The sequence below is a fragment of the Phocoena sinus genome, chromosome 15 (assembly GCF_008692025.1).
Source record: "Phocoena sinus isolate mPhoSin1 chromosome 15, mPhoSin1.pri, whole genome shotgun sequence".
NCBI classification, from domain to species: domain Eukaryota; kingdom Metazoa; phylum Chordata; class Mammalia; order Artiodactyla; family Phocoenidae; genus Phocoena; species Phocoena sinus.
Genome location: NC_045777.1, coordinates 12373253 through 12385436, shown reverse-complemented (window position 1 = coordinate 12385436; position 12184 = coordinate 12373253). Strand labels below are relative to the sequence as shown.

Genomic DNA, 12184 nt, shown 5'->3' with positions numbered 1-12184 from the left:
GGCACGTGGGCTTCATTAGTTGTGGCATGTGGGCTCACTAGTTGTGGCTCACAGGCTCTAGAGCACAGGCTCAGTAGTTGTGGTGCACAGGCTTATTTGCTCCGTGGCATGTAGGATCTTTCCCAGACCAGGGCTTGAACCTGTGTCCCCTGCATTGGCAGGCGGATTCTTAACCACTGCACCACCAGGGAAGTCCCTTGGGGCCTTTTTTGCTAGGTAGTTCATTTTTGCATAGGAAATGGAAATTGAAAGGAGAGCTAACCTTTATTAAACACCTCCTGTGTGCCAGCCATGCCGTGAGTTTTACATGCATTTCATCTTAATTAACGGTAAGCCTGGGAGGTAGTATCCCTGTTTTATAAGTGAGGAAACAGGCTCTGAGATAGCAACCTGTCCAAAAATTAATCAGCTAGAAAGTAGCAGAGATTGAATATGAATTTGTCTGACTCAAGAAAGCTCATGCTCTTTCCTCTGAACATGAAGTTAAGAATGTCTGAATATACTGTGAACATGAAGTGGAAAATTTTCAGTGGAAACATTTTGAGAACAGTTTTGCCTCTTAAGTCAGCTTGGTTTTCATATTAATTGGTCCCAATCCTCCAGGCTGTCCCCATGAGATGACCTGGTCAGAAAAGGCAGCCTCTGGTCGTTTTAACCAAATAGGTATTAGAATTTTCTGTGAAGACACAATTAGATGTTATTTACTTTAAACATATCTCTTACGTGGACCTAGAGACCTTGGTCTCTGTCCCCTAGTCGGTAAATATGTGACCCAATTAAATGTCACGTTAGAATGTAGACCTTTTACTGTGTTCTTCAGAACTTCTCCTTCTCCTGTTGGGCGCAGTTTGGATAGACAAGTTTTTCTTTAGCCTCACATATTACAAGGCTGTACATCCCCAAGTAGTTGTCTTCTCTTGCCTAAGGCGAAAAAAGTCAGACTTCACCAGCATATCGTTTATTAAAGAAACAAATATTTTTCTTCGTATTTCTGCTGTTAAATATTATAGTGCATAATGTAAACCTTTTTTTTTTTTTTTTTTTTTTTTTTTTTTTTTTTTTGCGGTACGTGGGCCTCTCAGTGTTGTGGCCTCTCCTGTTGCGGAGCGCAGGCTCAGCGGCCATGGCTCATGGGCCCAGCCGCTCCACGGCATGTGGGATCTTCCCGGACCAGGGCACGAACCCGTGTCCCCTGCATCGGCAGGCGGACTCTCAACCACTGTGCCACCAGGGAAGCCCGCATAATGTAAACTTTAAATGGCTAATAACTGGACAGGAGTTTTAGTTATCTTTCCACCTAGTGCCTAGCACACAGTAGATATTCTCAGGAACAGGACCAAGGTGAGGCAAGCGAAGCACTAAAGGGGCAGACTGTAAAGGGCCTCGCTCAAAGTCATGTGCTGTCGGGTCGGCACCTGGGAGTAGGGGGGGGCCTCGCTTGCCTCACCCTCGTCCCTGGCCCTGGAGGCTCCTTAAGGATCTTTTTAAGAAATCGACTTGAAACTGCTCTATTCAAAGAAGTCTAAATCTGACACGTATTCTTAACTAGCTTTTTCTACACTCTGGATCGTTAGTTATCATTCAGTGATGATGAAAGCATCCTGAAGAGCAGTTGGCCTGCTCTGAGAGAAGCACATCTCCTTGAGCACTGTACCCTTCCAGCGTCGTCTCTGTGTATGTTCTCACATCTGGAATCGTTTTTTTTTTTCAGGCAGACTCTATTTGCTAGTGCTGACACTGCATATGTCCTAGCATATTCAATTATTATGCTAACTACAGACCTGCACAGCCCTCAGGTAAAATATTTTAATGATACATATACTATAGTGGCTAAATAAGGAGCTTTATTTGGGCCATTGGCTGTCTTCTAAATGGGTTCTTAATTTTTTTAAATTTCAGGTAAAAAATAAAATGACAAAAGAGCAGTATATTAAAATGAATCGGGGTATCAATGATAGTAAAGATCTGCCTGAAGAATATCTCTCAAGCATCTATGAAGAAATAGAAGGCAAGAAAATTGCAATGAAAGAAACAAAAGAACACACGATTGCAACCAAATCTACTAAGCAGAGTAAGGTCTAATGGCAAATTATTTCTATTAATTCCAATTTTCGAGTGTATCAGAATGCATGATTAAGTTCCCTGGTGATAGATTTAATTTGCATATCTAGCTATCTAAATAAGAAATATGATTAAATTAGTTATTATGATTATGTTGGCGCTTTCATAATATCACTTATCTTCTTGCTAGATTTGTAATTAGTTACAAGAGGGAATTTAAAATAATCTGAGAGCTAAATTATTCCCCCAAAATGTTCCTTAAAACTCTGCTGTAATACCAGTGGTGATTGTGCCAACCTTGATTAGAATTCTCTGAGTTAACACCCCTGTGAAGCTACCAGTTTCTTTATTTGAGAGGCAGCAGTGTGTATGGTTTAGAGCAGGGGTCCCCAGCCCCCGGGCCACAGACTGGTAGCAGTCCGCAGCCTGGTAGGAACTAGGCCGCACAGCAGGAGGTGAAGGGCGGGCGAGCGAGTGAAGCTCCATCTGCATTTACAGCTGCTCCCCGTCGCTCGCATTACCGCCTGAGCTCCACCTCCTGTCAGCATTGTGGTGAGTTGTATAATTATTTCATTATATATTACAATATAATAATAATAAAGTGCACAATAATGTAATGCACTTGAGTCATCCCGAAATCATCCCCTCCCCCCAGGTCCGTAGAAAAATTGTCTTCCACGAAACCCGCCCTGGTGCCAAAAAGGTGGGGACCGCTGGTTTAGAGCACGGGCTCTAGAGCCATGCTGCCTGGATTCAAGTCCCAGCTCTACTGCTTATTAGTTGTGTGACCCTGGGCAAGTCACTTAATGTCTTTGTGCCTCATTTCCCATCAGTAAAATGGCGATAATACTTGTAACAGGCTCATGTAGTGGTCCTCATGAGTGTTTGTGAATTAATTGTTGTAAATCTTTTGAAACAGAGCCTGGCGCATAGCAAGCGCTTAGTGAATGTTAGCTGCTATTATTCTCTTATTTCTTCGTAGGTGTCGCTAGTGAAAAGCAGCGACGGCTACTATACAATTTGGAGATGGAGCAAATGGCTAAAACAGCCAAAGCCCTGATGGAGGCTGTGAGCCACGCCAAAGCCCCATTTACGAGTGCCACTCACCTGGACCACGTCCGGCCAATGTTCAAAGTGAGTAGCCTGAGAAGTTAGGACACAGCTAAGCCTGATTCTAGAGCTGACCAGCCAGAAGCTCACCAGCGAGTTTATGATGGTGGAGAGATTGGGGAGAGGAAAAGGCCAAGCCTGGGTGTGTCTTTCTGGACAGCAACTAAAGCAAGTCCTTCCTAGAAGCCCTGTGATGATGCTAGGGTTACGTCAGCATGGGCTCTGCCATCAGAACGTGTGGTTTAAACCCTGCTTTTGCCACTTCGTCGCTCTGTGACCATGGTGAGGTTATTCAGCCTCTGTCTGTTGATCGTCTGTGAAATGGAGACAAATGCAGAGTGCTACAGGGCTGCCAGGGGGATTGAATGAATTAATAATTATTCAGGCATAAGAGACAGTTTTATTGTGACATCTCATCTCAGTGGCCTCAGGGTTAGTTTATCAGATGAAATTATGTAGAAGTAAACGACAATATTCTAAGGTCTCTTTTTTAAATGTCTAGAAAAGGTACACTTTCTAAATACATAGCACTCATGTTTTTCTCTAAGACGTTTTTATAGTAACTGTTAATATCTTGTTAGTTGATCAGTTCTAGATTTTTGTGAGCTTTTATTTTCAGGGAATTCACAAGAAACTTGGAGGAAAAGTAAGGTCTAAATAATTTGAATTAGGAAGCTTTCAATAAACAAAGTTTATAGAACACAAGTTGCTTATAGATTTCACCTTGCATGCTGGCCTCTGATTAGTGATGGATGCCTGCTGCACTGTGTAAAGGATTCTCGAGCCCTGATTAGACTCAGCAGGGAGTGGGATCTCTGATTGATCAGTGATGTCTGTCATGAGCACAGATAGATATGGTGGTGGCACACTAGCCGCATGTTTGCCATCCTTCCTTTAGAACTGTACGTTTAGTAAATGGCATATCTGTAGTGACAGCTTTGACCACAGTTTAGGAAGAATTATTTTATTTTGTGAATGAATCAAAGTAGCAGTGAACTTGGCATCCTGGCTGTGCTCATAACTAACAGTGTGGCCTCTAAGTGCTCTTCCACACTGAGATTCTAGACGTTATTGAAAACTTCCTTCCTTGGTAGCTGGTGTGGACGCCACTGTTGGCAGCCTACAGCATCGGACTGCAGAACTGTGACGACACTGAAGTGGCCTCTCTGTGTTTGGAAGGCATCCGATGTGCGATCCGGATTGCCTGCATCTTTGGAATGCAGGTGGGTATAAACACAGCTCCAGAGATACTGGTGGGCCATTTTCTTTCAGATTTGGAAAAATTTAGAAACTATCAGACATTTCCAATTAGCCAAAAACATCTCAACAAACTCCGTACTCATGCCCACCAAGAGGAAGCCCACAGATTTGTGCTGGCAACAGCCTCATTAGGGGAAAAAATTGGAGATTTGGACTAAAACCTTCTTTGAAGATAGGTGGGGTCCAAGCTACTTAATTGGATTTGACAAAACAGCCTTTCTATCCATCTGGCTAACTGCCTGCCCTGGTGCTTAAAATATTGTTTTTCCTTTTAAAATCAGCTTATTATTTTAATTTCCCTTATTTCCAGGTCTTCTCTGAGGGAAATAAATAGTTCAAAGCACAATGAATATGTCTGTAAATCTTTTGAATCTTGAAAAACTCAAATAAGCAAAATACAGTTCTCAGAATGTTAGGAAACCAGGAAGTTGTCAGTCCCATGTATCATTTGCTAAATCACTAAGAATTGGCACCCATTTATGTTGAAAAACTCAGTCGTCTGTTCCCATTTATCTTACAGTTAGACATTTTCTTTTGTACCAAGACCCCGGGCTTTGACACCAGACAATCTGGGTTTCAAACCTCAGCTCTGCTGCTTCTCTAGCATTGGTCTAGCTAACTTCTCCCTAAGACACCCTTTATTTCCTCATTTGTAAACTTGAGAAAATAGACCTACCTTGCAGGATTGTTGTAGAAATTAGAATTTATGTAACAATCTTAGCATTCAGCAGATTCCTCCCCTACTCCCTCCGAAGGGAATGGAACGTGAACATCAGTTTGAGGTTGGCTGCAAAGGAGAGACTAGTTCTCAAACATGAGATGGGCTGTTCAGGTAGCGGGAGGATAGCAGTGTGGAGTAAGTGGTGTGTTAATGTATGTAAAGCCTGTCGACGTGTGTACGGAAGGGGCAGAGGATCCAGTGCTCAGTCCCCTCAGTGTGAAAACGGTGTTGCTCAGGGCGGGATCTCAGCGTTCCCTCTCGGCTTCCCTTACAGCTGGAACGAGATGCCTACGTTCAGGCTCTTGCGCGCTTCTCCCTGCTGACGGCCAGCTCCAGCATCACAGAGATGAAGCAGAAGAACATCGACACCATAAAGACGCTCATCACGGTGGCTCACACGGACGGCAACTACCTCGGGAATTCCTGGCACGAGGTGTGTGTTTCTTTGAAAGGCTGGGGTTGCCTTTTCTTAGTGAGGATGAATCCCAGCTGTCCTTTGATTCAGAGCCAGTCTCTCTTTGGTCGATTCCATTTTTCTTGAAGTCAAGCCTAACTTTAACTGGGTTTGGTCTCATTCCTCAAATACATCATGTATCAGAAAAGTCAGACTCCCTGGGGCGTGGTGGGTGAGATGCCTCAGATGCGCCACCTCACAAGGTGCTCCTGTCCCCGGTGGCCGGTGTCCACGCGGAGAGCACCTCTGGTGTGGCAGCTTCCTTCCCACTTTTCCCAAGTCCTTAGGTACCTCCTGAGAGCTCTTACCACCAGGGAGTAGATTTAAGGCAAAGCCAAGGAGCCCGATTTCTCTTAAGTGTATGAGAAAAGAGATGGTCAGCATCTACAGTGAGCCATTAGGGAAATTGCCAGTGGTTTCACGTTTTTGTTTAACTAAACCATATTCTAAGAGTTTCACGTAAGGATATAATTATCCATGTGCACAAACAGGTGTTTGAAAGGTTGTTCATCGAAATTTTAGTCATTCAAGGGAAAAATTAAGTTAGAAACAGCCTAGGTGTCCCAACAATGAGAGATTGCTCTTTTTTTAAAAAAGTGTACTGCACCACTCCTTAGAATGCTGTGTGGCCATTTAAAATAATGTTGCTGAGGGACTTCCATGGCGGCCCAGTGGTTAAGACTGCGCCTTCCAATGCAGGGGGTGAAGGTTCGATCCCTGGTCAGGGAGCTAAGATCCCACGTGCCTTGTGGCCAAAAATCCAGAACATAAAACAGAAGTAATATTGTAACAAATTCAATAAAGACTTTAAAAATGGTCCACATCAAAAACATCTTAAAAAAAAAATAAAACCAAACGAAACAAAATAAAATAACGTTGCTGAAGGGAGAGACAGCCGGACATGACATGCTCCCTGATGGAAGCACACAATACCTCCTAAGAAATGTTTCTGCCCAAAACGTCAACCTGAGTCAATTCAAGCCTCCACTGTCAGTTTAAAGGAAATGTAGGGGACAGAGGAACACAATAAATGGTATCATGAGAATGCAGCATGCAAACTCTAGGATATGACAGAGCCTCAGAGCCAGTGACCACGTTCTTCAACAAATACATTGCATGGAAAATAGTAGATGGTTGGGGGGTGAGGCGGGGGCAGGCCTGTGGATTGAAAGAGACTTCAGAGAAAAAGGTAAAGATGTTATTAAACACTGTCTAATACTGTGGGAAGGTGATCACAGTATATTAAATTGAGAAATCATTATAAACTTTGTGAGGCTTCGTCCTTCATGCCAGACGTACACAGAAAATGGATTTGAAAAGATAAACAGGAATGTTAACATCCTATCTGTGTGATAGCATTATACAGGCGATTTATTTTCCTCAAGTTTTCTAATTTCTCTACTGGCTGTACGTATTACTTTTTGTTTTAGAGAGAAAACTGTGAAAGAGTAGAGGTGAGGGCATGGAGAGTGGTGGGGACTGCGATGACCTAGAAAGAAAATTGCTGTCAGCCTCCTCCTGCCATGGGGATCATGCGGTTCAGGGGGAAGGCCTAGAGCCAGACGCTGGCATCCAGTCTGGGTATCATCCTTTTCCTGCCTGTATGACATGGCAAGTTGCTTAGTCTTTGAGCCTCATCTTCCTCCTCTCTACAACCTTCATAGGGTTGTTCTGAGAAAAAAAAGGGGTTAACGTGGAAAAGGGCTTACAACTGCATTTGGCAAGTAGTAAGAACTCAGTAGATATTAGCTGTCATGGTCATCATCATCATGGCACATACCTCAGTCCCTTTTCACCGAATGTTTGCTTTCTCGGTCACCACTCTGGAGCATTCCATATGAGAAAAGATGGGGGGGGGGGGGCAGTGGTGTTGTTTTGAGTTGTGTGCTTTTTTAAGAAATAACTTCCTGTTTTCTGAGGAGTCATGATACCTAGTGAATCAATAAATAGCTGCTTTCTCTCCTAGAACTTTCTTTTTTCTTTAACCTGAGAGATATGATGAAGGTGGGGTTCCTGCCAGTTGCCAAGTATATAGCAGCATCTGGAAATGTTAAAAATGAATCAGCCACCTACTCGATATGCAGAAACCTTGAGAAATCAGGTTGGAATCAGTAAGTCCTCGGCCACAAGTGTTATTGACATACTTGAGATTCCAGCTTCTGGAAAAGGGAGGACACTAGCAGTTTACTAGTAAAAATTTAACAGTATTATGCCATGTGGAACAGTCAGGGCTTGGCGTTCTCTGGCCAAATTAAGTACCTTTCTCAGTCAAGGGGAAGGCCGTTTATAAGTGAAAATACTCAGCAGTGCTCAGTGGTATAATGGAGTCCCATACTCTGGGATTGGATTGTAAGGTTACCATGAAAAGCAAAACTCAGCTTTAGTCAGAAGTCCCCATGGAAATTCCTTAGGAAGGGTTTACCTAGAGGTCTACGTGCCGTCGTCCCTCAGTAAGTTTTAAGTAGCTGGTTTTTGCTCCAGTAGAAGTTGAAACAAATCTCTGTTTCTTCGGGTAAGCTCCAGGTGAGAGACGGCCCGTGCGCAGGGACGCGTTGTCAAGCACCTGCACCACCCCTTAGGGCTGGGAGACCATTCCAGGGCACATTCTCATCTATTTGATAAACCAAATAATAATCACCAACTATTTTAAGTGCTGGGGATTCAGCAATGAACAAGACAGAGTTAATGCCCTGTTGGCTCTTAAGACAGAGAACAAACAAATATCTGGCATAATGCCAAAAAGTAGTAAGTGCTAAGGAAAAAAAATATGCGTGGCCAGGGGAGGGTGTGTGATCTCATGGCGGTCGAGGGAGGTCTGTCTGAGGAACACATGTCCGAGCTGGGAATCTAAAGGGTGAGCCATGGGGAGGAGTGTAAGGAACACGTTCAAGCATAAGGAACAGAGAGTGCAAAGGCTTTGGGGTAGGGCCAGACGTGTCGAGGTAAAGGAGCAGCAGGGAGGCTGGGGAGGCTGGTGTGTTGTGTATCTGAGGGGTCGAGTGGAAGGGAGATGGGGGGTGGCTGAGTCAGACTAGATGGTGCACTTACTGAGTGGCATGGTGGATGAAATCCCCTGCTCCAGTCAAATGCTTTTTCTTTCTTTATTGAGCATTTATTAAATTTGCATAACTAAACATCTGTGTAGCATAACTCTACTGTACCAGTTTTTCTTTTACTCGTTTTCTCTTTCCTTTTTTTTTTTTCTCTTTCCCTTTTTAATAGTTAAAAAAAGAAAAAAAGGGCTTCCCTGGTGGCACAGTAGCTGAGAGTCCGCCTGCCGATGCAGGGGACACGAGTTCGTGCCCCGGTCCGGGAAGATCCCACATGCCGCGGAGCGGCTGGGCCTGTGAGCCATGGCCGCTAGGCCTGCGTGTCTGGAGCCTGTGCTCCGCAACGGGAGAGGCCACATCAGTGAGAGGCCCACATACTGCAAAAAAAAAAAAAAAAAAGATAAGAAAAAAAATAGTGAAGTCTGTCTTCCAGACCCACACTCAGAGGGTTGCCTAGCTGGAACTAGGGAAGCCAGTCTGAGACCCTCAGATTTTATTCTCACCTGAAAAGCTGCTTGTTTCAGAGAACTCTCTAATGGCTAATTTAAGATGATAGTGCCCTTTACAGCCAATGAAATGGGAACTCATCTTTTCACACCTTCTTTTCATCAGATCTTGAAATGCATCAGCCAGCTGGAGCTCGCTCAGCTGATAGGAACCGGTGTCAAGACACGCTACCTGTCTGGGTCCGGGCGTGAAAGAGAAGGGAGCCTGAAGGGCCACACGTTGTCGGGAGAAGAGTTCATGGGCCTTGGCCTCGGTAAGATACCAGGCCCCCCGGCCAGCCGTCACGGACTCACCAGTTAACCGGCACGAAACCCTTCTTGTCTCATCAGGACTGTCCCGTAGATCGTCTCTTCCTTACGTGCCAGCTGACAGTATGTTTGTTGATGGAAGCGGAAGTGCTGCCTCAGCTCTCTAAATTGTGATTAAACTGTCGAGTAAATGCCTATTTTATCAGCATCAGCAGGGTGCATTACGTTTCTTTCTATACATATAAGTATGTTGGAGGGAAAGCCATCTGGTATTCGAGGAGTGGGTGTGTGTATCTCTAGATTTTCAAAGGTAGATTCAACCTCTCTTCCATGTTCATCTTTTGTTAACTGATGTTCTTATCAAAGTAGAATTATTTCTGGCGATACATTGAACTGAGAGACTCTCTTGTCCGTGATATAACAATACTAATAGTAAAAAGGGTAAACAAACGTGCCAGGCCACATTCTAAGCACTCAGTTTATATATTTTAATTCATTTAAACCTTGTAACAACTCAGTGAAATTGGGGCTGTTATCATCCCCATTTTGTAAATGAGGCAAGTGAGGTACAAAGGGTGAAGTGACTTGAACAAGGTGACATTATGAGGAAGTGGCAGAGGTAGGTTTCAAACCCAGGCCATTTGATGCGGAGAGCAAGCTTCCTAGGTCCCACATACAGTAGTACAGTATAAAAGCACAGACTCTGAAAATGGGGGAGGGGTAATAGCACCTACTCCTTGGGGTGTATATGAGGGTGACTGGAGTGAAATCCTAGAGAGCTCTCCAGACCTTCTGCATGTGGAAACCATTACATGTTCTAGGAGCTCTGAGTTAGTACTGATCAATTTGAATTTGTTTTCATAAAAAGAGACATTTAATATTATAAAAATGTAAAAGACGCTTAAGAAAGGGAGATGAATGGTACAAGCCAGGGAGCCTCTAATAAGAATGTATTCTGAATGCCAGATGCCATAACCTGAGTTTAATTTTATTCTGTCATCATTGGGGGGTTGTTTGTTTGTTTTGCCTGCAAACCATTCTCACTTATGTTCCTTGTCTGTGCATATTGGATATCACAGGATTCTTTGTTCTAAATACTTCACTGTTTTGGAAACACCGTTGATTTTGTGCATTGTGTTTCAGGTAATTTGGTGAGTGGTGGAGTGGACAAAAGACAGATGGCCAGCTTCCAGGAATCGGTCGGTGAGACCAGCTCACAGAGTGTGGTCGTAGCTGTAGACAGGTAATGATTTTCTTCTCCAGTGAAGCTGGACTACCCAGTGGCTTGGCATCTTCTGTATATTTACTGGGTATGAATGACCACTAATTTGTTTGACTGTTGTAAGTATTGTCAGTTCTAGATTACTCAAACTAGGAGAGATTAAAAGTGGCACACATGATCCACAACTACTGATTACCTTCACATTCGTTTGGATTTTGATCTTGAGTTGTATCATAACCTTTTTTAAAATTATAACTGTGACCAAATTATGTCAAAAACAAGAGTTTTTCCTTGTGCTAGTGTTTTAAATCACCTTGTTTCCTTAGTGTAGAAATTACTTTTTAAAAAATTTCAAGAAGAGTTTCGGATTTAAAGCCTACCCATGAGTGAGAGTTGGCCAAGTTGACATTTCCATTTCTTTTTCCTCAAAACCTTCCCACTATTTCTGTTCACTTAAAACTTGACCTAAACATCCAGGAGAAATACAGGTATTCCCATTTGAAGATATTCATTCTATATGAGGGCTTAAAATAGGAATTTTCTTAAAATCAACAAACCTCTGAAAATTACCATTGTTTAATCATGTACATTAAATATAGATAATTCTGAAATGATAGCAGTATAGAATTTATGACATAATTTATATTGCTCTCAGAACAGTTTTCCTAGTATTTTAAACTCTTCATCAGCATATTTTGATCACCTTGCTCTTGTTGCTTTTCTGCTTCTCTCCAACAGGGATATTGTCTGTAATGTACTTTTGATGAGTTTTCCCTACTTTTCCCCTTAGGTTTAGGCTAATACAACAAAATGTTTGTTGTGCCATTAACCGCACATTTCTTTCCTGTTTTTCTGCCTTAGCCAGATAGTGCAAATAGTAACTTGCCCAGCATCTTTTTGTGTGCTGTTAAATTGTTTTAAGTTGAGATATAATTCGTACACCGTAAGATTTACTCTTTTTAAAATGTACAATTCAGTGGTTTTTAGTATATTCAGAGTTGTGCAACCATTACCACTACCTAATTTCAGAGCATTTTCATCACCCCCATAACGAAGCCCTGCATTTATCACAGTCGCTCCCCATTTCCTCTCCCGCCGTTCCTGTAACCACTGATATACTTGATATACTTTCTGCTTGTGTAGGTTTGCCGATTCTGGACATTGTTGAATTGTCTATTTCTCCTGTTTAATTCTGTGTTTTTGCCTCATGATTTTGGGGCTCTGTTGTTAGATGCATATATGTTTATAATAGTTAGGTTTTCTTGACAGATTAAACTTTTTATCATTATAAAATGTTCTTTGTCTTTACTACTGATTTTAGTCTTAAGTCTACATCGTCTGATATCAGTGCAGCTACTCTTGTTCTCTTTTGGTTATTGTTTGCATGCTGTGTCTTCTTTCATACTTTTACTTTCAACCTATTTGTGTCTTTGACTCTAAAGTGAGATTGGCAGGATGAATTAAAACAAACATGATCCAATTCTATGCTGTCTAAAGATTCAGCCATTTTTCTTGAAGGAACATTTTTACAAGCCTTTGGTAGTTTCCAGA

At 42.7% G+C, this 12184-nt stretch overlaps 1 protein-coding gene across 1 annotated transcript in view; it reads left to right on the top strand.

The window, feature by feature from the left end:
* The window catches only part of ARFGEF2 (ADP ribosylation factor guanine nucleotide exchange factor 2), a 100366-nt gene that overhangs the window by 50596 nt on the left and 37586 nt on the right, over window positions 1-12184 (top strand). The window contains exons 17-23 of the mRNA XM_032605372.1: window positions 1712-1796; window positions 1900-2071; window positions 3044-3195; window positions 4266-4394; window positions 5427-5585; window positions 9269-9416; window positions 10555-10654. Of these exons, the coding sequence (XP_032461263.1) occupies window positions 1712-1796; window positions 1900-2071; window positions 3044-3195; window positions 4266-4394; window positions 5427-5585; window positions 9269-9416; window positions 10555-10654 (945 nt within the window). The remainder of the gene's footprint in view (window positions 1-1711; window positions 1797-1899; window positions 2072-3043; window positions 3196-4265; window positions 4395-5426; window positions 5586-9268; window positions 9417-10554; window positions 10655-12184) is intronic.